Source organism: Xyrauchen texanus, chromosome 22 (genome assembly GCF_025860055.1).
Source record: "Xyrauchen texanus isolate HMW12.3.18 chromosome 22, RBS_HiC_50CHRs, whole genome shotgun sequence".
Classification (NCBI taxonomy): domain Eukaryota; kingdom Metazoa; phylum Chordata; class Actinopteri; order Cypriniformes; family Catostomidae; genus Xyrauchen; species Xyrauchen texanus.
In genome coordinates, this window is record NC_068297.1 from 17,794,901 (window position 1) to 17,822,341 (window position 27,441).

At 37.7% G+C, this 27,441-nt stretch overlaps 2 protein-coding genes across 2 annotated transcripts in view; one reads left to right on the forward strand and one right to left on the reverse strand.

Moving 5' to 3' along the window:
* Positions 1–358: 358 nt before the first annotated feature.
* On the reverse strand, positions 359–14,657 carry LOC127662582 (calmodulin-1). Its single transcript, XM_052153837.1, has 6 exons — positions 14,545–14,657; positions 8,637–8,667; positions 6,778–6,921; positions 1,767–1,873; positions 986–1,121; positions 359–476 (listed from the first exon to the last, which is right to left on the reverse strand). The coding sequence occupies exons 1-6, from the start codon at positions 14,545–14,547 to the stop codon at positions 448–450; spliced, it is 450 nt and encodes a 149-aa protein (XP_052009797.1). The 5' UTR covers positions 14,548–14,657; the 3' UTR covers positions 359–447.
* A 2,207-nt stretch (positions 14,658–16,864) lies between these two features.
* nrde2 (NRDE-2, necessary for RNA interference, domain containing) overlaps positions 16,865–27,441 on the forward strand; it is a 39,810-nt gene continuing 29,233 nt past the window's right edge. Inside the window, exons 1-4 of the mRNA XM_052153049.1 lie at positions 16,865–16,950; positions 18,033–18,141; positions 18,415–18,582; positions 22,484–22,627. Coding sequence (XP_052009009.1) covers positions 16,890–16,950; positions 18,033–18,141; positions 18,415–18,582; positions 22,484–22,627 — 482 coding nt within the window. The 5' untranslated portion in view covers positions 16,865–16,889. The remainder of the gene's footprint in view (positions 16,951–18,032; positions 18,142–18,414; positions 18,583–22,483; positions 22,628–27,441) is intronic.

Sequence of the window (27,441 nt, forward strand, 5' to 3'; positions counted from 1 at the left end):
TGCATGTAGAACAGAAACAGGAAATAGAAGACGATTGGTCAGCCCAAACATTGCCACTAGCAAATGGAACCAGTTAAGCAGTTCACCAGATGCTTTTACTTCAGTTTCAGAAGGTTTTATTTCAGGATTAAGTTTTTTTTTGAAGATGTCTAAGCAGCTCTTTGGGAATAGGACCACTAACCAGTACATGCAGGTCATGTTTGCTTACACACACACACACATATATATATATATATATAAGACATTTTTCCTTTTTATAACGTTCAGTATTTTCTATACAGAAACAGTATGAATGAATGAATATTTGTGTGTAAGAGGTAAGTAAAACATTTGACTTTTTATTATATATATATATATATATATATATATATATATATATATATATATATATATATATATTTTTTTTTTTTTTGTCTTCTAAAGAGGTCAGTAGAGAACAGAAGAGCTTCACTTTGCCGTCATCATCTGTACAAACTCTGTGGACAGAAATTGAAGTGGACATATCAAATATGATGCCAATAAGATCACTAAACATAAGAAATATCACTTCAAAGCATTCAAATCAAGGTATAATACAGAGTAGTTGACCTGAAATACTTTGATATGAGGGCAAAGTTGATATGCATGTTACTTTAATGACCATATTAATTCTAGTGAAGGCAAAAAGGTGAGAGAAAAAAAAAAAAAAAAAACACTGAAAAACACTTAAAATACTTACCACTATCTATTCATATAAATTCTAACCTAAAATCTTGATGTTGATTTAAAAAAAAAGTTCATGTACATGTTATGCATCAACTACACAAGCTTATATTTCTGTTTGAGAGTGCAGCTTTAAATTAATTTAATTTCCGGTATACATGCACAAAACTTTTTGCAATCCAAATCCGGACTACATTCATTAAAGTGGCAAAGTCATTTCTAATCTACATAAGAGTGTGACCTCTTTCACTACAGGTAATCCCAGCACACAGCTGTATCGTACCTTCGTAATTGACCTGACCATCGCCGTCAATGTCGGCTTCTCTGATCATCTCGTCGACCTCTTCATCTGTAAGCTTTTCACCCAGGTTCGTCATGACGTGGCGAAGCTCTGCTGCACTGATGTAGCCATTCCCATCCTAACAGTCAAATCAAAAAGTCAGTCATGTCATGCCATTCAAATATTAAATGAATTAAATTCTGAATACAATCAATGTATAATTGAGGCATAACAAGAGACAGCATATAGGAATTTGATTTCCCAGTAACAATGAGAAATCAAAAAGACCAAATCATAGCTATTCAACAAATGGAAAAAATAAAATAGGTCAGTGATGACACAAAAAGAGATACAAGGCAGCATGTTAGCCTCTGTCACCATTTACTTTCATTGCATCTTTCTTTCATACAATTCAAAATAACATTACCTTTTGTATCCTGAGCAGAAAGATGGTCATATGGGTTTGAAACAACACGTGTGAGTAAATGATGAAAACTTTATTTTTGGGTGAACTACACCCTTAAACTTTTCACAATTACATTTGAGTGTAAAACAATTGTAGGTTGAGCTGTATTTATTCCAGACCTCCTTCATCAACAGATGTCTGACTGGAAATAATTTTGCCACGAATTGCCCTGTTGTCGCGATTTCTTTTTTCAAACCAGTTGCAGCTTTATGTGGAACACTGGGATGTTATTTATTTTTCCAAGGATTAATTCTCAATTACTGTTCCATGGAAGCAAAAACGTAATTTCCCCACAATACCCCTGTTTCCAGCACTGACCTTGTCAAACACTCGGAACGCCTCACGGATCTCCTCCTCACTGTCGGTGTCTTTCATTTTCCGGGCCATCATTGTCAAAAACTCAGGAAAGTCAATGGTTCCGTTACCTGAAAAAGAGAGAGAGAAGATTTAAAGACCTAGAAATATATGTTTGACATTTTTAATTTAAATCAATAAAACCCTAAACTTGGAAAAAGTTTCTATATACTGAAGAGGTATTAAGAGTGGTAAGGTAGCATGCAATTCCGAACATTGCAAAAGAAGCCCCTTCATTAAGTCAGTTTACTGGACGGTCAACTTATTATTCTTGTAGAAATTGGTTAATTGGCATGTGTACAACTCCAGGGCTCGACATAAAGCATTGTCATGTGCTTATTCTTAGCAAATTGGTCATTCACTTTTAGCAGTAAAACAGTTACTTGACCGGAGAGAAAAAAAAAAAGGACCCTTAAGTATAAGTTACATGCTAAAGTTACAATATATATTGCCACAATAACAAAATGTCAGTAGTCAGTTGTGTATTTTACGATTCTCGATACCAGCTTGAATAACACAACAAATAATAATAATAACAACAACACATTTTTAAATATGTAAGAACGGTTTCAAGTTCTCAAGTAATTATTCAAGACTAGTAAACAGTCAAAATATAAATAAAAAAAAAATATAAGCAATGAATAGAAACAAATTAAAAACAAAAAGACAAAATTACAGCTACACCATTACAGATTCGGCACAGCTCATGGTGGATTAATCTCATGGTTTGAGTGAGGACTCGGAGAATGCCTGCAGGGCATAGTCTAGATCGAGCTATTTTCATGTTGACATGTTATTTGTTTAAACATTTTTAACTGATATTACTTATTTTGAGGAATATAAAACAGCACTTAATTATATTTTAATATGATAAGTGTTTTATCCACTACAAAATACACAATAATATTTGTGTTGTACCACCATCAATTTAAGGGATGAAACTTGTGAAATTGGCTGATATGGAGTTCATTTGAAGACACTATATTTTTATATTACAATCTACAGCCTCAGTGGAGTGTGAACCGTAATACTACAATAGTAGGTCTATGTACTGCAAACGATAACACTAATATAAAAATGCAAAACAAGGATTTAATAATGATGAAATACTTTATTGAACATGAAAATTTGATAAATTAAATTTCAAAGACTGCAAGATCATGTAGATTTACACTCTACAATATCAGGAAGATAAGACCTTTCCTCTCTGAACATGCTACACAACTGCTCATTCAGTCACTTGTCATAACTAGACTGGACTACTGTAACGCTCACATTGCAGGCCTTCCTGCATGTGCAATTAGACCTCTGCATATGATCCAGAATGCAGCAGCACGTCTGGTCTTTAATGAACCAAAGAGAGCACATGTTACACCACTCCTTGTCTCTCTCCACTGGCTACCAGTTGATGCCCATATCAAATTAAAGACTCTGATGCTGGCATACAAAACAGTCGCTGGGTCTGCTCCAGCATACCTAAAATCATTTCTGCAGAGCTTCACACCCACTAGAAGCTTGCGTTCGACTAAGGAACATCGCCTTGTTGTGCCAACACAAAGAGGCACCAAACACTTTCAGTTTCATCATATCACGTTGGTGGAATGACCTTCCCAACTCCATCCGTGAAGCAGACTCACTCTCTGTCTTCAAAAAAATACTTAAAACGCATCTTTTCCAAGAGCACTTAACCAGTCAATTAACAACAACAAAAATAGCAGGTGTCTGTAGTACACAGATTTATTGATCCAAAAAAGTTACAAGTTAAAATGATTTCAATATTGTTCTGTTTTTCACACACACCTATTGTATTGTTTCTGAAGATATGGATTAAACCACTGGAGTCATATGGATTACTTTTATGTTTCCTTTGTGATTTTTTAAGCTTCAAAAGTTCAGATCACCATTCACTTGCATTGTATGGACCTACAGAGCAGAGATATTTTTCTTAAAATCTATGTTTGTGTTCTGTAGAAGAAAGAAAGTCACACACATCTGGGATGGCATGAGGGTGAGTAAAAAGATGGCGAACTACCCCTTTAATAGTCAACAGCAGGCGCATGTGTCTGTGATGCGCACATACAAGGACTATCTGAGAGTCAAGAAAACTGTGCGGACCAAAACTAAAATTATGTGGCTCACTGCCATCTGATTGGCCAAGCAAGACATTGTTGTTTCATAATGTGTGTCCTAAATTATGCACTATACACTTTGTACTTACAATATACACTATGCAATCACCCATGTAATGTATCAATTTTAAAAGTCAAAAATTGTCTGGGGCCTGGGTAGCTCAGCAAGTATTGATGCTGACTACCACCCCAGGAGTCGCGAGTTCGAATCCAGGGTGTGCCGAGTGACTCCAGCCAGGTCTTCCAAGCAACCAAATTGGCCCGGTTGCTAGGGAGGGTAGAGTCACATGGGGTAACCTCCTTGTGGTTGCGATGAGTGGTTCTCGCTCTCAATGGGACGTGTGGAAAGTTGTGTGTGTATTGCAGAAAGTAGCATGAGCCTCCACATGCTGGAAGTCTCCGCAGTGTCATGCACAGCGAAACCACGTGACAAGATGTGTGGGCTGACAGTCTCAGAAGAGGAGGCAACTGAGACTTGTCCTCAACCACCCGGAAATTCAAACTCAAACAACATACATATTCAAAGCGTGAGGTGATGGTAAAGCATTCAACTCACATCAGTTAGGTGATGTCTTCACTGAAGTTTATATATCTAGTTGCTACATTATGCATTATTTACAATTTGTCAGACCTGCAATGCAGCCAGGTAACTCTAGGTAACTTCTGCGATCTATGGCAAGCCGTTAGCTCTGAGTGCATGAAGTGTCCAACATTCCATACTCCGTTTTGATGCTTGAAGAAGTGCATCATCCAGGTACTATAGTTCACATCTTTATGTTGCATTTTTAGTGTAAACATACTACTCACATTACAAAATGTCTTAGAATGTGTGCGGTTTGGGATGCACTTTAAGTGACTGCTATTTAACTTAGCTATATCACTAATATTGCCAGTTATGTTTTTATTATTGACATTTTATTCAAGCTAATTGCCTGGTCACCCAAGGAAAATTCTCTTTCACTTGCCCCTTCAAAAATCCACTTGCAGACAAACATGACAGTCAAGCCCTACTCCAATCTTCTTCAATGGGAAAATATTGAAATATCAAAACGGTTTATCACAATCACATTTATATAACATTTCATTAAAAAAATAAATTATAAATATATATATTTATTTCAAAGTCTTGCTTTTGAAATATTTGCCATGAGCAAACACTTTCCATGATGTTTAAAAAAACAAATTTGAATCAGAACTTGAATCTCCAAACGAACACATTCCCAATGGAGGCAAAAAGACAGTTCTGGGTTTGTCAGGTTGAAATGTGGTTTTAGTTCCCTTGAGTTTTTATTAAGCTGAGGTGGAATATTTCCATTAGATGGCACAAATCTGACATCCCCCCCCCCCAGTGTGCATGCATGTGTGAAAATTATCACTAAAGCCATTCCCAGGGGGCGCACACTGTGTGTGTAATCCGAGAACGGTGCATACACGTGCTTGTATGCGTGTGTTTTGTGTCACGTTCTGGCTTGATTTCTTTACAAACAAGCACACAAACACTCTCTCGATTCCACCGCCGGCACCGCAAAAGTGGATTATGTAAAGGAGTCCATGAGGTCTTTATTACCTGCTGTTATTCAACTGGCTTTACTGCTGTCTGACCTACAAGAACAAGTCCATATACCACAGAATTCCATGTTTTTGATAGTCACTACATCACACCAGAAACCCAGAGCATTCTGCATGATCTAACGACATGTTTCAATGATACCATGGTGCATCATGTCAATCACACAGTGTTTAAAGACACTCTCTAAAAGATACCATAGTATACTGGAACATGTAACATCTAATGACACTGTGGGAAAAAAAAAAAAAGAGGTGTCTCAGTCTTTTTTTACATTTGCTGATATCTAAGCTAATTACAAAACAAGATAACGGTTTAATTACAGAGTGCAACAGTTTAATCTCGATAGGGTTAGGGAAGCAGCCAGAAACAACTGTGCCAGTGTGACAAAGGGCATCCTTACAAGCCATGAATGGTAGGTAAGATGTGTGTACAGCAAGAGTTGGGTGTTTCTTTGATGTTGGGCTCACAAGTAAATAACAATTGTGAGCAGAATATTTTTATTTGATGTCATTTCCAATCAGGCAGTAATACACAGTGTGTGAAAATATTATTTAACTGTGTAGATTTAAACATAAAATGTCAGCTAGGAAATTGGCCTTAGCAATACAAAGGAGTCAGCTATTTTATTTAAAAACGTCATCCTGTTTTAGTTTTTAAAAATGTCGTTTCCATCACAGAATTGTATTTAACACAATACAGAATTTGAGGTGTGGTAGAAATGACATTGTGGTGGGAATTTTCATGACTTTCAGAAAATAATTACCAAAAAAAATAAAAACTTCTGTAATGATTGTATATACACTGTTGAACATTGTTACAGGCCAAATTAAATAAACTTGTGAGTGTGTGAAAAATGGTTTGACAAGACTACTTTCTAGAAGTGGGCCCAAATACCCAAAGGAAAAAAAAAAAAAAAAACAGTTAGGAATGTGCTCCTAGAATAAACTTGTGTTCAGATCTACAGCATTTTAGCCATAACCCACTTTTTGTGAGACATAACATTTTGTTGTTGGACAGCAAAACACCCACCCCCATAACCTATATTCCTGTAGCTCAACTAGTAGATCATTGTGCTAACAACACCAAGGTTGTGGGTTTGATTTTCAGGGAATCAACTGATAAAAATGTATCCCTTGAATACACTTTTGCTATGAAGGAGAGAAGCATCTGCCAAATTCATGAAATGTTACTGCCAAAAGAACCTCTCTAGGTGTGACAGTGACACACCCACACCATAACTTTCTTAAATGTGAAGTACATGCCCCCCAAAACTCACCGTCAGCATCCACTTCATTGATCATGTCCTGTAATTCAGCCTCTGTTGGATTCTGCCCAAGAGAGCGCATCACTGTGCCCAGTTCTTTAGTCGTAATAGTTCCATCACCATCCTTATCAAACAAGGAGAACGCCTCCTTAAACTCTGTAAGGGAACAGATGAGGAAAGTTAAATTTCTTGTTCTTGACATACACTTGTTTCTGATTAAAGGAAGTCCAATTTAATTATTAGAAGTGCATTTGCAACTGGATGGCAACGTAAATGTTCCTTTTGAAAAATGCTGGTTCATAAATTCATTCACTAATGTAAATTCAAGGCATGTTCATACCATACCATACCATAATCACCCACACCCACACAAAAAAATTGTCTACAACAATTTTCTTTGTCAAATATTTGTTTGATCTCATTTAACGTAACCGGAGATCACATTACTCTCTAATGATGACGTGTGAGAACAGCACTGCAGTTTGCACCTGACTGAGGAGAGGAAGAATTACACAGTTCACAGTCCAGATGCACTCTAAACTTTCCAAACAGCTTCAGGTGATGTAGATCGCATAGTATGAGGGGAAATATAATGCAATAATACAAAATAAGTCAATAAAGATGCACTCTCGTTGAAAATACAGCGGAGCCAGAGTTGCCGTTACACCGAATCAAAACTTGCGTGTCAGAGCATCTTTAAAGGAAACTCCTCACCGCTATATCTTTAATGCATCCTTTATTTAAGTTCAAATAATTAAGAAGCTGGTCATGTAAATAACTACAATCACCAAAACTGGCATTTCTTCTGTGAGGTCAGCATCTCTTCAAAGTGTTGCGCGAATGTGCTGATCTAAGGGAGAGAGAGATTGAAACGGTACCCAACTAATGCACACTGTCGCAGGAACGCTCATCCCTCGAGCACGCATGCTTAATGCAGCTAGATTATAACGTGATGGCTCGCAACTTATTTAATCATAATATATGAGTCACTGTGCATTTCTTGTAGTGAAGAAAATTGGCAATATGCAGCTTTATTAATAAGAGTTTGTTTTTAGTGAGTTAAAGATGGATTGAAGTGAACATAAATGTGAGAGAGGTGTAATCTTCACCCCATTATACACTGCAACAAAATACATTTTTGATTTATTTGGTTTTTTTGTCTTGTTTCCAAAAATAATATCTAAAACTCAATTAAAACAATGTACATCAACTTTAGCAGCTATACTGCAGAATACATTTTTTTTTAAATCAGAGAATGTTGAATTTAATATTAAAAATACAAATATTAAAAAAATATCTAAAAATCCTTTAAAAAGAGATGCATTAACCTGAGAAGCAGCATATAAGATATTTATACTTGCTTTTAGAGAATAAATCTGGCATACAAGTATATTTGTCTTTACTGCACTTGCAGATGTGTAACAAATTGAACAAATACACGTAATATACAAAATACACTTATATTTAAGATCCATTCTCTTAAAGCAAGTCTAAATATCTCATATGTTGCTTCTCAAGTAAATAAATCATTTTAAATAGAAAACAAGACAAAAACACTTGATAACAATAGGATGTTTTGCAGTGAATTTTTGACTGAATTAAACTTATAAGCTATTTTTTCCTTTAATTCAGTGAATGTCATTTAGAGGTATTTTAAATGATGATTTTGTCCTCTTTATTGTTAGCAAGCATGTTTAATATAACCTTTTAAGTCAGGGCACAAGCTGAATAATCGGTTAAGAGCTAAAGATTAATTGTTGCAATAATCGCAGAATAGTCGAATAATCGTTCTAATAAACATTAGATTTGTTGATTATCAAAATAATAATTAGTTGCAGCCCTAACACACATACAGAGAAGGCTCCGCTTACCAGCAATCTGCTCCTCTGTTAGTTGGTCAGCCTGTAGATGGAGGAGAAAAAGGAAGGTGTGGGGAAGGAGAGAGGGAGGGGGAAGGAAAGAGAGAAAATCTGAGTAAATGTCATAAACATGTAACAGTCATCATTTTATTGTGCAAATTAACGCCTAATGGCACGGATGTTCTATAATAGAGAGGGGGAAAAAAAACAGGCAGGATCAACCACAGCACACCCAGATTCTAAAATATAAAAAATACTATATGCCAAAGGTGAACAGAAGACCTGAAGAGTTTATCCATGACAACTATTCCCATAATATACAGAAACCAGATTAACCGATCAGCCGTCAACAATTAAAAGACATATGCACTACCCTGACAAGCAACAAGCAAATGGTGTAAACTTGAAGTGTCATATGCACTTAAAAGAACAAGAGCTTTCTATCTTGCTAACACAACCTTGATGCCATCTAGCTGAATGTCAGTCAAGTCAGCAACCAGTCTCTTCGCCTTGGGTTCGTTGTCCCAGCCATCAGTTTTCTTTATATCTTGCCTGTTGTCCATTTTCACTGGTGCTTTCCTGGGTTTGACCTCTGCGGTGGGGCTTTTCAAAGAGGTCAGGCCATCTTGGACTATCACCAGGCCATCTGCCAGGCACTCGACCCTTTTGGTGTTTTGCAAACCCTGCCGCCTGACCTCGCCAAGCTCTGTCCGGCACTGCAGCAAGCTGTTCTTCAAGTCCTGTACATCTCGCACCACGCTGTCAATGCGTATGTTGGTGGAGTCCACCAGCATCTGCAAGAATGACTTGTAATTTCTTTCCTGTAGCTCAATCAGTTCGTTATAAAAGAATTGCTGCTGGTCAAGGAGATCATAGACCATGGAGAGCGAGACAGAGTCCTCCTTAGGGTAAATGATGGGTCTCTTTAGAGGCATATTGGTCTCTGTGAGCAGACAGTACCTTTAGCAAGTTATAGCGAGTCTCGCTGATCAGGTTGATGAACAACGGGACTCAAAGAGAGCAGACCTCACCTAACGCCTGAAGCCAGGGTTACTGTAACAACCTCCTGGGCTGCAGGCCTGGGGCTGTATTAGGTGTCCTACTGCAAGAAATCGTGCTCATTTTTTAGCCTGACCTGATTGATTGAGCTTTGGTTTTCACCACAGCGCCACAATCCAGGCTGTCAGCGACGCACTACATTTACAAAGACAAGGCAGACAGATTGTTTCCATTATTTTAGATTAGTTCGATGGGGGTTCCATCAGGCCACTCAAGCAAAGTATCCTGGGATGTATATTGAGACAACTGACAGCTTAATCAAAAGGAATATATTCCAATCCATCTGACTAAATCAACTGCCCAGTCACTTTACCTACTACTGTGGTCATCTGGGTTTGGGATTATAGCTCTTTGATTAATTGAGAGGCATTCCGTCTGCTAATTGTGCCAACACCTCTCTCAATCTTGGAGCACAATGGCAGGTTTATTCTGTGCCTGTCTGCGCAGATGCATTCTCTTACCTGCCTGATAGAAACCATTGTGTTTGTGACCAGGTTTAGGGCTGCAACAAGTGATTATTTTTATAATCGACTAATCTAACAATTATTCGAATGATTAGTCATCTATTCTCTGATTACTGCAATGATTAATCATTAGCTCTTAACCAACTATTCAGCTTGTGCCCTGACTAAACAATAAACAAAATCATCTTTTAAAAATACCTCTAAATGACATTCACTGAATTAAAGGGAAAAAAAAAAATTATAAAAGCTTAATTCAGTGAAAAAGTCACTACAAAAAATGTATCGTTATCAAGTGTTTTGTCTTGATTTCCATTTAAAATTGTCTAAAAATCCTTAAAGATACATTTACTTAAGATCTATTCTCTAAAAGCAAGTCTAAATATCTTATATGCTGTTTCTCGGTTGAATGGTTTTTAATCTTTTTAAAAGGGTTTTTAGATATTTTAAAACATTTGTATTTTCAATATTATATTCAACATTCTCAGTTAACAATTTTGATTCTGCAGTATAGCTGCTAAAGTAAATGTACGTTGTTTTAGATATTTTTTTGGAAAACAAGCCAAAGCAAAAACAAATCAAAAATGTATTTTGTTGCGGTGTATAATGGGGCAAAAACTACCCTCTCTCATCTTTCTGTTCACTTCAATCCATCTTTAACTCACAAAAAAACTCTCTCTTATTAATAAAGCTGCGCATTGCCAATTTTCTTCAAGATAAGAAATGCACAGTGACGTATATATTACGATTAAATAACTCACAAGCATCACGTTATAATCTGGCTGCAGCAAACGTGCGTGCTCGATGGATGAAACATTTTCAGGTATATACAAATATTTTAGCTGTTTAAAAGTGTAGGGAGACAATTTGGTTGCATCATTCGCTGTGTGTCACGGCCACGGGCAATCACTGCTGGGCTCTTTTGATGAAATTCTCTGATTGGTGGATTTTTCCCCCTCACAATCATGGCTAGTTTTCACAAGGAATTCTGCAATTAAACATGATTTAAAACAATTGAAAACGCAGACTGATGGCATCAACAGAAGCATATTTCTTCAATTAACAATTCGCTCAGACCTGGAGTTGCAAGTTTGAATACAGGGCATGCTGAGTGACTCCAGTCAGGCTTCCCAAGCAACCAATTGGCCCGGTTGCTAGGGAGGGTAGACTCACGTTGGGTTAACCTCCTTGTGGTCGCTATAATGTGGCTCTCGCTCTCGGTGGGGCGCATGGCGAGTTGCGCGTGAATGCTGCAGAGAATAGTGAAGCCCACACACACGCTAATTCTCCGCGGTAACGTGCTCAATCCACGTGATAAAATGCACGGATTGACGGTCTCAAATGCAGAGGCAACTGAGATTCATTCTACGCCACCCTGATTGAGTTCACTATGCCACCATGAAGACTTAGAGCGCATTGGGAATTGGGCATTCCAAACTGTGGAGAAAGATAAAAATAAAAATAAAACAGACACCATCTGTCTTTAAGGTTTTAAAGTTATCATTAAAAATGTACTCCCCTATGGAAAAAAAGATTCTGATTTTTATATCCGGAACTAGACTGTTGCACTCTTTTCTTCATTGCCGCCAAGTATGTAGCAGAATTAAACCATAGGCATGCACACTTTTCAGAACTCTGCAAAAATCTTCGCAGATTTCCACAGAATTGGAACACGTCATTCACAATGTTATTCCATGCATATGAGTTTAAAGGATAATTCTGGGTCCAATACACGTTAAGCTCAATCGTCAGTGTCTGTGACATTAAGTTGACTACCACAAAAAGTAATTTCGTCACTGCCTTTCTTTAAAAAAAAAAAAAAAAAACTGCAAAAATCAAGGTAACAGTAAGGCACTTACAATGGAAGTGGATTTATAATTTTTTTTAGGGAATAAAAGGAAGAAATGTAAAGCTTTTAAATGTATAAAAGCACTTAAACTTAACCTTCTGATAAAACATCGGTATTAATTGAGCTGTAAAGATCGTAATTGTTTTTTTTTTTTTTTTTGGTGGGAGATTTTTCATTACGTCATAACAGTACAGAAAACTACACAGAAAATGTTAATAAGTCATTTAAATCACACTAAAATTATATTAACATGCATTGTTTTCATCTTGTGGCTATGCTAGTGCTGTGCAAAAAAAATAAATCTATCAGAATGCCAAATTAAACATCACAGAATTCCAAATAAAATTGTCTTCATAAAACCACAGCTTGCTATAATTTAGAAACGACACAAGCACATTGCTCATTTTATTAACACCCCTACAATTTTACCACACTGAAATCCTCAGAATTTGGCAGATTTCCCCCAAAAATGTAGTATGCATTGTCCGCAGATTCCGAGTGGGCCTGTTAAAGAGGGTGATTTATTTTTCTCTCCAGCTGATGGGGTGAGAGTTGAAGCTTGCACCATTACTGGAAGCCTTCTAGGTTATTTGCCATCCAGCAAAGCTTCAAATACGTCACACACCACTTCCAGGAATTTGGCCTGGATCGGAGCATGCTGCGCAGCATTGCCAGGAATCTGGCCTTGATTTAGGTCTCGCCAAGCAGCAGCAGCTGAAAGACTGGCCTGGCGCTTTGCAAGCCCAGTGAATGATAATGAGTGTGGTATTGCCACTTTCACACCATGTTAACAGGGAGTCCCCAAGGCCCTTGACCATCACACTGCCAGACAGATGAAGTGTGCACATGTGATAGATGGTGTGAGTAACCCTGGTGCAAGTATTCTACAGAGTCTAGTTCTGTATAAGATTCTGTACAACACAAAACATTCCCACAACTTAACACCTAAGACAGGTAGAAGACTGAATATAAACTCCCGACCACAACTATGAAGGCAGCTTCCTAGTGAACAACACCATCTGTGTGCTGTTAAGACAGCAAGCCTAAGTTAAATTAGCTATAAGTTTCTGGCTAGCTCTCAGGTTTCCCAATCAATTCTTCAGGATAAATGTAAGAACTTGAATAAAGTGCAGTAATGCACAGGCCACTTGACAGCTGATCACTTTTGAAGAGTTAAAGACTGTGTGGCCAGTCTTCCTAGCAGTTCAGCATGACTGTCATTTCTGAGTTACACCCCAGAGACACCCAGATTACTTATATTATTATAAGCACAGATTATTTTCCTCACCAGGGTCCGCTGAATCCAAGCATGGCTACCCGAGTGGGATGCTGAATCCAGAGCTGCAACATGGCCAGAGGAAGAAGATCTGAATTACAAAATGCAACCTCAGGGAGGAATCAGACCAATGGGGCAGACAACTCACACACCAACTAACCTCACCAAGAGATCCCATTCATCGTTTATAATGTGAACAGAGGCAATTCTCACCAAACTCAGCACAGGCTTAAACAACACTCATGATTTAATACTGTGCTTTCTGGCAGTGTGTGGTGGAAAAGTTGAAGAGGCTGAAGTAGCAAAAATATTTGTATGGACTCATTCAGTCGGTATCGACTCGTGCTTTGTTGAACTCACTCTATACTGGCATTCTTTCCATACTTCACGAACAATGTTTGCTTTCTGGAGCTAAAATACATTATTTAAACAAAAGCATGCTTATTTTGTCATGTGCTGCATCCAGCTCTACAATGTACTCCTTTTCAAGCGCTTATGAAGACAGACAAGACCACGGATAATACACAAACCTGTTACATTAACAACAAACCAACACCCCTAAAACACAGATATTAACCAGTCAAAACAAAGTAAGAACTGAAATGGTTGCATATAAAGAGATTAATAAAGCTTAATCGCGTTTATTTCTATATTAACTCAAAATCTCAAACAGTTGTGTCATAGTTTTATGAAGCCCAACAGCAAATACTCATTTAATGACGCATTCTCTTTAAAAAACGAAGCATTGAATTTCTACAGCCAACACAAACCCACATGACAGCTGCTTCACACTTCTCATTCATTTCTTTAGACTAAAATCACTCCAAGTTTTTTCATGCTCTTAATTCAGGATGGCCTGATATAGGCCAGACACTGCCATACAATGCAGCATTTAATAGAGCATTTATTAAAGCAAAAACATTTCGATCACATAAATGTCCTCATTTAACAGGAGATGAGCACCGATCATCTGCCTGCTGCTGTCCAGCCCATCACACCATAATAAAACGCCTATATGCCACATATTCCGCCGCACTATGACATCAATAACACTGCAACATGCTTAGAATAATGAACAGACACAACGATCACTTGCACTGTGCTAAGAAATACAGAATCAATACTAATCAAATTGGCTGTTTCGAGGAGCACAAACGCAACAGAGACACGCGGGTGGCATGTACTTGTTTTTATATTAACCATAACGTCCTGAATTAATTAAAAAGAAGCAGTGCGTCTTTGACCTATAGGTGTCTGATAAAAGTCTTTACGTACCATTTCTGAGGGTGGAGAGTGGAGTGGGTTTGTTAATCTACAATAGACTGCAGCGCTGCTCCGCTCTCAGTTCAAACTCAACTGCGCTTCTGTCACTCTCAGGGTGCCGAAGGTGATCCGGCTGTATATACATCTGTGTATTCCTCCGCCGTACGGACCCCTATCACTCACTTCCGCATATTCCCGCTGTAGGCTCCGCCCACCTGTTTATCTTACCTGCAGGAGGAGTGTGACAAGTCTAATATTTGTTTGTTTCAATTGATAGGAAATTAGACAATGGTTTTAACATTATATACACTAAAATATGTGCAATAGTGCATTACGTTTAGACTGCATTTTAGTCTGAAACATCTTGTCCAACTTTAAGCTTGATAGCTTGTCTGTGTCAAGCCTGTGTGATGATGGGATTGTCACAAAGAATAAATTAAACTCCTACTTCCGGAACAGTTAAACAAACTATGTAGAGCATTTAAAAGTTATATACAAGCAAGTAAAGTGATGAAATAATTCTAATATATTGTAAAAGCGTACTTAAAAAAACATTTGTAATATTTACATATGACTCATTTTGCAATAACTGTCAAATAATAATTTAGTAAATGCTTATGTAATTATGCAATTATTTTGAGATTCAACTTGTAATGTGTGTGTGTGTGTGTGTGTGTGTGGAAACAAAATAAATTGGTTTATTTGAAGATAAATTAAACTCTCAATAAACCATGTCCACATTTATATTTAAATAAAAGGTTATTTATCAGTAATTCCCATTTTGCCATAAAATAAATAAACAAACATGTCAAAAAACACAACTGAAGAGAAAAGTTACATTTACCAAATTTAATGTTTTTGGACATGTTTAAATTATATGGTAACTTTGTAAATAAACAATCAATAAATATGCATATTAAAAGGGGTAAAGCAGTTTATTAGGGCCATATTTCTAAAAAATTACTGAGAACACTATGTTTTATGGGACTAGTTCTCCAAAACGCACTATTTTGTCTTGGCGGAGTATTACTTATTTCACCCTTTGTTGACGGTAGATAGAGTTCGGCTCAGCATGTTACACCATCTCTCATTGGCCAACTGAGACCTGCAATCCGCTCGTGACTATAAGAGCGTCTCTGATTGGTTACGTTAGATCTGCAATGCGTCAAGCCATTGCGCTCAGTGTCCCGGATCATGCAGTACTGGAGCCGACGGGCCAACAAGCCCTTCGGGTAGACAGGTCTGGGCTGCAAAAAGTATTTCCCGGAATGAGAACGCATAGAGACTCACCGTGAGATTTTGTATAATAAAGATTAAGATTAAATAGAGTTTTTCTTAAGGAGGGGCGGCGAACTGTTTTGCAACATGAATCCAGCTTCTTATTCAGATTTCCGTTCCCCTTTAAATAACGCGAAGATTATATGGTCTCTTTTAAAGGGGCCGTAGCCCTATTTTTACTCTGCGTTTAATATGCAATTCACCTGTACCTACTCTCACTATCTGCACACACACTGTAGGTTCATTCCTCTGCACATTACATTCCCCAATGAACTATCTGTGAACATGTAACATTTCTGTATAGCTATATATATATATATATATATATATATATATATCATGTCTGCATGTTTATTATACCTTATATTCAATATGTAAAATAAACAATAAAACATCTTATGTTTCTAAAATATTTTATATTTAAAATATTGTATATAAGCACATGATATATTCAGTACATGCATTTTCTGAAGGTCTATGTTATGACTGTCTGTTTTTAAATAAATTTATTTTATTATTGTTATTATTATTATTTTAGTTTAGTTGTTATATTCCCACTGTACTGAAAAGCTTCTGTTCCCAAAGACAAAGTGTCTGTGTGTATTTGGCACTTTCTGATTCTGTATTATTGCCTTGTGAATTCAACGTGTAACAGTTATCACAATGCCTATTTTAATATTGGTAGCTCTGTCTTTTTAAAGGGTGCGATGAAAATGACCCTCTGGGGTTATATACAGTGCATTGGACCATCCATATGCAAAGTTTGAATAAATATGCTGGTACTTTTTTATATGCTTTTTTATAGGTTCTTCAACTTCACATGGGCCAACTTCATAACAATGAAGTTTTGCTCAATCTTCCCAGTTGTAGTAGCTCTGGTTAAATTCGGTTATATTTAGGGCTGTTAATCAATTCAATTTTTTATCTAATTAATTACATATTGTATCTATTAATCAATGGATATTTCCATATCAATATTTACTGCGAAAACAGCCCATGCTGTCAGTCTGTAATATGCTGTCATGTCGCGGGTGGATGACGTCATTGACGCGCGTTTGTTTTGGTTTGAATGTAGCAGCATGTCTCTGTTCCCTTCTTGCGCTGGGATATCAGACATTAACAGCTCGACTGGAGCCACAGGTAAGACCATTGTCTGGCCCTGATCTAATATCCTTCCAAAATATATCGTCTTCTAATGAAAAAAGTAACATTAGAAGAGAATTCAGCTACCAAGAGCTCCGCGTAGAATCAGGTCAGATGCGCTTGATGTTGCATCAAGAAAAGAAAACGTCTAAACGAAGTCTCAGATTGATAGGGGACCTGGCATTTGTGTTGAATATTCTTACTACTGGTGTTTAATTTGTTTTTAATGTCGTATAACATTCTGTGCTGTTGACATACTGTAACATTGCTCAACTGTACTGCAGTTGGTCAGCTGGAACAACAATATGTGTAAAACAGTTCTGCATGGAAGTGCAAATAAAAGTAATTCCTGAATCCCTTACATACTGGCTCTGCACCACATCTGTCCTGCTCCCCACTTTATAATATAAACACTGCATCACAAAGACATTGTTAAATCTTATTTTGAAGTATATAAGCCAATAGAGTGTATTATGTTGACAATAAATATATTTTTTTTAAATAACGTTAATGTGTGAACTAGCACAGTTTAATTTTCTATCGAGATCATATGCACTAACTAATGAGGTGTTCAATTAAATGTGTTGTTTAAACCTCTTCAATGGATTTGAGTGTAGTTCAACACACTGGAATCTTTTCAGCCATTCTGTTTGAGGGATTCTGATCTTTAATTAATTTATAAGCTAGATGAACACACGCATCCTGACTAATCAATATCAAATAATTGGGAAAGTACTGTTTGCACGTTGAGCAGTACAGCAGAAAGCAACAAGCTCTTGCGTGCAGATCACCTCAGCTGCTGTGGGGAATTTGTGCAGAGTATCGGCCAGATCAGCAATGCATCTGGCTCCTTCCCAGACAGATTAACAGATAGCATCAGGCTTCTTTTCTTTGCTTGAAGGATTCAGCCCTCTTGAACTGACAGTTTTTTGCAAGTGTTTCACATCAGATGTGCTCCTCTGAAGTTTCAGTTCATTTGAACAGTCTTGCTGTCATGACTGAATGATGTATTCAGTTTTTAAAAAGGCCAGCAGTGCTAATTTGGTTTGATTGAGCCTTTCCCCTCTCATCTCTTCTAGATCTGGAATGGCTGAGTAATCAGAGCTTCAAGACAGAAGATGAATTGACGACTCACAAGCATGCCACAGACAGCACACGAACAGAGGCTGAGGAACCGTCAGACACAAGGTCATCTGGTCTCTAAAGCGCAGTACAGTTACTGACTCCCTAAATTATCTTTAGCACTCGTCTGGATCTTTATTTGTGAAAGTGATTTTACTAGATTACTGAACAGACCCATTAAAGTAAAACGCATATCAGCTCTCCTAGTTCTTCAGTTTAAAATGTTTTAAGTAAGATCTTAACATAATTGTAAAAGGTTTACTAAGTAATTAAACTTTCTGCAGAGGATCTGTTTGGCAGAGGACTCACTGGTCTTTACTTTGTTCTGTGTCTATACAGTCAAACACGTAAAGAAAGGGAGGATAGCCATGGCAGATCGAAGAAGAGAAAGAAAGAAAAGAAGAAGAAACAAAAGAAGAAGAAGAGCAGAGATAACTCTGAGAGCAGTGGCTTAGAATCAGACACTGTTTACCCCAGTGACCTGCTGAAAGAGGAGAACACTGACAGGTGTGTTTGTATGCAATTCCAGCAGTTAGTATCTGATGTTTATACCATGATGGCTACATACAAATTGCTTTTAGATATGACTGTCACTCTTTTGAGTGCAAAGAGGTCTGTTATTTACAAGAGTGACAACCGACTTCATTCCTGTAAAATTCATTTGGTGACAATAAAATTTTTCGTTAAATCTGATGTGTGTACCATAATGAACAACTAGTTGTTAATGGAGTCATGTAAAATTATAAGCATGAGACCGAGAGAGCACTGTTTAAAAGCAGCATCTTAACAGTGTCTCTCGGCAGCAGTTTAATGGTTATAAAACCTCAGGGATTTTTAAAATGATGCTTTGCAGACCTGGAAAAGTAATGCAAATGAATATACTTTAGTCTTAAAGGAAAGTTCCGGGTACAATACATGTTAAGCTCAAGCTCGACAGGCATTTGTGGCATAATGTTGATTACCAAACAATTTTATTTGTGTCTGTCCTTTTTCTTTAAAAAAAGCAAAAATCGAGGTTTCAGTAAGACACTTAGTGCACAATGGAAATTTCATGCTTATAATTTTATAAAAACACATTAAATCTTCTGTTAAAACTTGTGTATTATTTTAGCTGTAAAGTTTTTAAATTGTAATTTTTACAGTCGTTTTAGGGTTATAGGGTTTGATGATATGTCATCGTCATCGCAACGAAGTTGTAAAATTGGCTAAAACTTTACAGAGAAAAGGTTAGTTAGTGATTTATCACACTAAAATCAAGTTCACATGCATATAGTTTATGGAGGACACGTCTCAGTTGATTCCGCTTCTGAGACGTCAATACACGCATCTTATCACATAGCTCATTGTGCATGACACTGTGGAGACTCACAGCATGTGGAGGCTCATGCTACTCTCCGCGATCCACACACAAATTACCATGCACCCCATTGAGATAGAGAACCATTGATCGCAACCACAAGGAGGTTACCCCATGTGACTCTACCCTCCCTAGCAACCAGGCCAATTTGGTTGCTTAGGAGACCTGGCTGGAGTCACTCAGCACATCTTGGATTCGAACTTGGGACTCTAGGGGTGGTAGTCAGTGTCAATAATCGCTGAGCTACCCAGGCCCCATGATTTAGCTTTTTTAAAGAAAAGGGGTGGCAACCACTGATCTATATATATAACTGGATAGCTCATAGAATTCTAAACTGCCAGCAGTAGGTGAAGCTACCGGAAGTGCTCTGGCGGCCATCTTACTATTCCCTACCGACAGAGGGCATCGCGGCATGTGCAGCGTTTAACCGCGAAACAACACTCACTTAAGGATGCGGCTAAAGTGCCCACAGGTTGTAATTTATGACTATGTACATATTAAGCACACATTAGTCGTTATCCCCATGTAGAGTGTCCATAACGATCATAATCTTTAATAATCAACAGTAAAAATACAACACTAAAGTGTATTAATACCCCTTTTTAAAGCAAAGTTATCCATCTGCAGATTGTTACAGGATGCAATGTTTCTCTGCCTTCATAGTTTAAATCTGTTGATGCTCATTGTTCATAATGTTGACAAATTATACATCTGCATAATTTGCCAACATTATTAACCATTTTTTACTAGATTATATAGTAAATGTGAACTAATTTAGGGGGGGTGCATGCACATCAACAAATTTTAAAGTTAATAAAAACGACTAGCTTTGTGTTGATATTGTAACTAGACAGTACCTCTTAGAATAAATCCAGAACCAAATATAAAAATGTAGAATAGTATACACATACAAGTTCATATGTAGTATGTGTGTGTGTGTGTATATATATATACACACACACACACATTAATTTATACTTAATGGAATTATCCATTTGCATTCATTTCTGGAACATGTACATACCAGCTTGTGAGCATTTAATTATTTCAACAATCCCCTGATATTTTAAATCATAATCAGAAATAGGTTTATTGACATATGCACACTCAAGGAAATCATACATATTTATTTGTTCAATAACAAAAGCTTCCAAGTACATAAAAAAAATTGACTTAAACAACAGGTGGAGCAACCAAATTAAGCACCAACTTAGTTGCAAACTAACTAGTAGTTACTGAAGCCTTGAACTTTATACCCCAACTTAAGACCTTACGCACAGCTATTTACTCAACCTCATGTCCTTCCAAACCTGTATGACTTTTTCTGTGGAACACAAAAGATGACATTTAAAAAAATGTTTTTGTCCATATAATGAAAGCCACTGGTGACCAAAACAAGCTATTTTGCTCACCATTTACTTTCATTATATGGAATACAAAATACATTTTTGGGGGTTCTGCAAAAGAGTCACATGGATTTGGAAGGACATGAGGTTGAGTATATGATGACAGAATTTACATATTTGGGTCAACTTTTCTATTAATATTAAATGTTATAACTATCTGAAACACAGTAATTTTATGAGACTTATACTGCATGTTGCAAAAGTATCTTCATTGCAAATAAAAACAGACAGTATAATATTTTTTACTCTGTTAAAACAGCTCTTCAGTGAAGCCAGGCTGACTCCTCATACAGCTTTTCCTCCTGTTGCAAACCAATTCCAGTTTTATCTAGCATTCAGTGCGATGTTTATTGAAATCCAAACGGCAAATTTACCTTGTTTAACTTCAACAATATCCATGTGCACCTTTTCAGGGCTGGACTGGAAAGAGAAATCGGCCCGGGATTTGACATAACTGTCAAAAAGTTGTTGGGGGGGGGGGGGTAGTGTTCGCTAACGCGGCGGCTCGTTTTAGATTATCGCGGCCGACACAGCGACCCGCTCGGTTCTCCCGATGGCCAGTCCACCCTGATCGGCTACAAAGTTTGTCGGTCCACCGGAAAAATGTCCGGTAGTCCAGATTACCAGTCCTGCCCTGCTCCTCGTCTATTCCAATTGATCACTTTATAAATGATGCCCGTGAGCTGGACCGTATTCAGGCCTGCACTGCAAAAAGTACAAATCACACAGAGAATTAATGAAAACCCACATTATATTTATCATATGTAACCGGTGTTGATCTGCAATTAGATATTCAACTTGACCAAAAAAGCTGACTTAGGAAAATAACCACAAAGAATAACAGTATAACTCACTAAGTTAACGTTAGCTGCATAGCTAATATTCATTTATCCTAAGAAAATAACCACAATGCACGTTCAACGTAAACAAAAGCTACAAAACATAATTATGTATTCAGAATACAAACTTTAAAGCCTGCAAAAAATATGTTTGAAAATGTCTACTGATATCTTACCTCAGTTTCTTAAACTTGTTTCTATTGAAACACGTGCGCACGTGCGCCACTGAACGTAATGCTGCTGCAATAAAGAGTAACATACGCTCACATTTAGAATAAGCGGGGGGGGAAATTAAAGTCAAAATAAATAATGAATTACATATTTAGGAAGATTGCATTGTGATACAGTGTATGCAGACATAAGAAATGTGTTTTAATGTGACTGGATGGGTACAAATTACTCACCAAAACAGACGATTTCCCATTGAGACACATAGGAGTACAGAATGTTAGGGAATACCAAGATGGCGGCGCAGTAGCTTCACTGTTGTGACGTCATGAGCTATCCAGTTATATATATAGATCAGTGGTGGCAACCCAAAATGTATTTTTGTGGTAATCAATTATGCCACAAATTACTGGTATTGAACCTGTAATATTCCTTTAAGAAGTCATGGTCATATTTATTGTGACTAAAAACCTTTGCAATGTATACTTGGCCAAGATGATGGACTATGATAATATAAACATAAATGGCTGGTGCAAGATCAGTCCATACAAGACACTTTTAACCCTGGGCTTTAGGCTAATGGTGCGTGTGTGTGTTTTGCGTTTTAATGTCCTTGTCTTTTGTCAACTTTATTGCAGACAGGAAGCTCAGGTTCAGGTGAGTGGGGCCTTTATGTGGCTGGATGACCTCCAGACCCCCACTGACTCCCCATTCTGTATCGACAGGAGAGCTGACCATGCCAACTGGGAATACAAATCCCTTTATAGGGGAGACATTGCCAGGTAACTTTGCTTGACTGACTTTTTCTGTGTGTCTGTGCCTCTCATACACAGATGCTCTCCTCTTTCATTCTTTCTTTGGTTCTCTGAAGGTCAGCCAGTCTCAGTAGCAGCAGGTGCCAGAGGCTTTATAATGCAGGGAAATACTGCGACTGTGTGTGAGTGAGAGAGAGAGAGAGCACTGCGGTGTGTGCAATGGTCATCTGTCTCTTTGAACTGCTTTTACAACCCTGGCCTTTGTTTGCAGAGACCATTTAAAATTCACATGAAATCATTGGCATTTTACCTTCAAAACCATTTTTTTTCGGGCCAGCCTTTGGCCCACACACCAGTTTGTTTTTGTGCAAGGCATGCAGTGTATTGAAATTCCCTCTTTTCTCCTCAGTTTTCTGCAAATAATTCAACTCATTCTGCTTAATGATACTCCGTTCAAACTTTATTTTGTAATTTCAGCCTCAGGCACAGTCACATTTACCTTTGCACTGCAAATTGCCCATGTGAAGAAGGCGTGGGAGGACGTCATGCGTGTGTGAAACCAGCAAAAATCTCATCGTAAAGCAGCATCTTTTGAATGCTGCATTTAAAAAAATATTGTGAATAACAATATTCGGTGTAGCTGTGTACGAAGCACCGCCCACAATGAGGTTACTACCAAACTAATCAACTTCTTATTGGTTGCAGCGGTTTTGCCTGTCCAAGTTCACCAAACTTGAACTTTACGCAAAATCCGTGTGGGGAAATTCTTCACCACCCAAAGGCCATCTAGTGACATTCACTATCACAGAGATGCCCATCTAGATGACAGTTTTTTGCCCACAAAATTTTGCAGTGCGAAGATAAATGTGACCGTGCATTTAAAGGGATAGTTCACCCAAAAAATTGTATTCTGTCCTGTACAACGCGCGTGTTGTTCCAAATCTATATGACCTTTTTTCTTATGTGGAATGCAAAAAGAGATTTTAGGCAGAGTGACTACTTCAATTACCCTTCACTTTCATTCCATTAGTTTTGAAGTTTCAAAATCTCCTTTACTTACATGTTAAGTCAGCATCACACATGCAGAATATTTTGCTGAGATCTCTTCAGTCAGATTAATGACACACTTGCCGATAAAAAATCAGTGAGAATAAATTGTGCCCGGTAAAATCAGTGGTTATTTGCAGGAGCTGCCTGTGCTTTTTCAGTGCTCGATTCACTGAAGTAATAGTGCAGATCAGGCCAAACGCAAACGTGCCAAAAAAAAAAACTGCTGAATACAATTTGCTTCACAATGCCAATCTTGCAGGCTGATTCTGAGAGCTATATTGCAAAGGATGCTGCAGTCCACCTTTATCTGGCACACTCTGGCAGGACTGAACAGCATTATGCACTACTGTGATCCAGATGACTGAATCATCTCTTTAACATGCTGAAAGTACACTTCACTACACTGTACATCTGGATATATGCCAGGTTGTGACGGTCTTCATCATTTTGATGAGTTACTGCTGAAATTATCAACGGAATATATACACAAACATCTCTTATAAATAAAATAAATTTTACTGTCTGCTTCTGCCGGTAATTGTGCTATGTAAATTGTGGTGGACAATTTTTATGAATGAAGTGCAATCTAAAATAAGCCTAATTTACATACAGTTGAAGTCAGAAGTATACACCCAATATAATACATTTAATCAGATTTCCCAATTCCTGACATTTAATCGTAGAAAACAGTGTAAGGTCAGTTAGGATCACTACTTTATTTTAAGAATGTGAAATGTCAGAATAATAGTAGAGAGAATTATTTATTTCAGCTTTTGTTTCTTTCCTCATATTCCCAGTGGGTCAGAAGTTTACACACACTTTGTCATACATTTTGTATTTGGTAGCATTGAGTTTAAATTGTTTAACTTGAGTCAAATGTTTTGGGTAGCTTCCACAAGCTTCTCACCATAAGTTGCTGGAATTTTGGCCAATTGCTCCAGACCGAACTGGTGTAACTGAGTCAGGAGCCTCCTTGTTCACACATGCTTTTTCAGTTCCACCCACAAATTTTCTATCGGCTTGAGGTCAGGGCTTTGTGATGTCCACTTCAATACCTTGACTTTGTTGTCCTTCAGCCATTTTGCCACAACTTTGTAGGTATGCTTGTGGTCATTGTCCATTTGTTAGACCCATTTGCGACCAAGCTTTAACATCCTGACTGATTTCTTGAGATGTTGCTTCAATATATCCACATAAAATTCCTTCCTCAAGATGCCATCTATTATGTTGGGATGGTGTTCTTCGTCTTGCAAGCCTCACCCTTTTTTCTCCAAATATAACAATGGTCATTATGGCCAAACCGTTACATTTTTGTTTCATTAGACCAGAGGGTATTTCTCCAAAAAGTAAGATCTTGGTCCCAATGTGTCTTTTTTATGGTGGTTTTGGAGCAGTGACTTCTTCCTCACTGAGCAGCCTTTCAGGTGTAGATATAGATACTTGTCTACCTGGACCTGTTTCCTCGAGTATCTTCACAAGGTCCTTTGCTGTTGTTCTGGGATTGATTTGCTTTTTTCTCACCAAACTACGTTCATCTCTAGGAGACAGAATGCATCTCCTTCCTGAGTGGTATGATGGCTGCGTGGTACCATGGTGTATATTCACACATATTATTGTTTGTACAGATTAACGTGGTACCTTAAGGTGTTTGGAAATTGCTCCCAAGAATGAATCAGACTTGTGGAGATCCACAATTTTATTTTTCTCTCTGAGGTCTTTGATGATTTCTGTGGATTTTCCCATGCTGTCAAGCAAAGAGGCACTAAGTGTGAAGGTAGGCCTTAAAATACACCATGCAATTCAGTACACCTCCTATCAGAAACTAATTGGCTAATTGTATATAGGCTTGACATAATTTTCTTTTAATTTTCCAAGCTGTTTAAAGGCACAGTTAACTGTCTGTAAACAATTGTTGTAAAAAATTATTTGTGTCATGCACAAAGCAGATGTCATAAATGATTTACCAAAACTATAGTTTGCTAATATTAAATCTGTGGAGTGGTTATGAAATTAGTTTTAATGACTTCAACCTAAATGTATGTAAACTTCTGACTTCAACCGTAGAAATACAGAGTATTTGCGTGGAAAGGAATAGCAACGACAAAATTTGAGATGCTTAAACTACCGGTAGATTGCAGGTGGTTGGTGAATAAGAATTTTGTGCTGATTAGTGAATTTTCCACAGAGTTCTCTAATGAAAATGGATTAGTGTGAATGTGTACCATAAGTGCCTCTGATAGGAAATTTCATTTATGCAGAACCAAAGCCAAAAAAACTATACTGTTGCTGCCTTGCAAGCATTCATATTTCTGTCTGGAAATGCAAATCTTGTTTACCTTGATGTCAGCATGAAGCACTGTAGTTAATGTTCTGCACCCCTGCTCTCTTTAGTGTTATTTTGGGTCTTATTTACGCCAAGTGTTCTGGGACTGAAGGTGGTAGAGAAGGGTTTATTAGCTGCTCTGAGGCAACAAATCTCATGCCTGGCAGTCCCCAACTTCTATCAGCCTTAATCTGGTGTCAGAGCTGCCATCTGTAATTTAAGAGAACACAATCAATATTCTCTGATTCTCTCGCTGTCTCTCTCCTGATGTGCATCTCTCACACAGATCTTTCCATACACACTCATCTAAAGCTGATCAGTATCATCAGGGCCGTATCAAGACAGTGTGGTGCCCCTGGGCACTATACCTCAAAAAAACAGTTCGATCACGTGCGCGCACACACAAACACACACACACTCCAGCATTGCAATCTTGATCAGACTGTTCATTATGCGAAATAGAGCCGATATGTATCGCTATTTAGTTTTATTTATTTTTATACCGTGTATTCTCCGTGTAAATTCGTGCACCGAGACGTGACGCCCGTACCGTTTCGGTTCAATACGAATAACTTACATGTACCGTCCCACCCCTAATATTTATCTTCATTAATGTCCTCTTCCTCACCCGAGTCTTCCTCGCTCCTGTCTCCCCAAGGACAAGGAGAATATCCTCATTCGCCTGGCGGTCATCGCCGACGCCCTGACTAACATTAGCAGCTGCTGCATCTCCCCGCTAGCAGCGCCAGCGGTGTCAGACTTAGTGCTGCTGGTGTCTGCAATTCCCATGTTCTCCCAAAAACTAGTGATTTAACAAAAAATTTGTCGATCCCTGGAACATTTTTTATTGTAGCTAAACGTCTAGCATCCTTCTCTTTCTTTAATCTTCTTTTTGCGAAACCACTCAATTGCCGTCTGTCCATTTTGGATTTTGATTCATTTTCTGTAGTAGCCGTTAAAAAATGACACATTTATGCATAATTGTTGTGGACCAACTCAACTGTGACAGATTGGGGAGGGGAGTGATAGTGGTCATGTAATCTTAATTTATTTATAATTTATTATTATTATTATTATTATTATTGTTAAATTAGTGTTCATAAACAAGTTATGTATGGTCTTTCAAGAATTTCAAGTTAATAATATAACAATTTACGAAAAATATTTTTAAAGCTTGTGTCATGTGGTGCCCCCTAGTGGTTGTGAATGGTTGGTGCCCTGGGCACTGGCCCAAGTGCCCTTATGGATAATCCGGCTCTGGTATCATGCATTGAAATTGTGTGTTCTGCAGTGGTGCACTGCTGCATTCTTTTCTTGAGAAGGTGAAGTGCTGCTCCAATGAGGATACAAATCCCTCACCTTTGATCTCTTTCTCACAACTATTTTCTTATGATGGCTCCTGTTTTTATTTTGTCCTTCACCTGCAGCCAGGCCCAGATGAAATGTGCAGACTTATTTGGCATTTTCA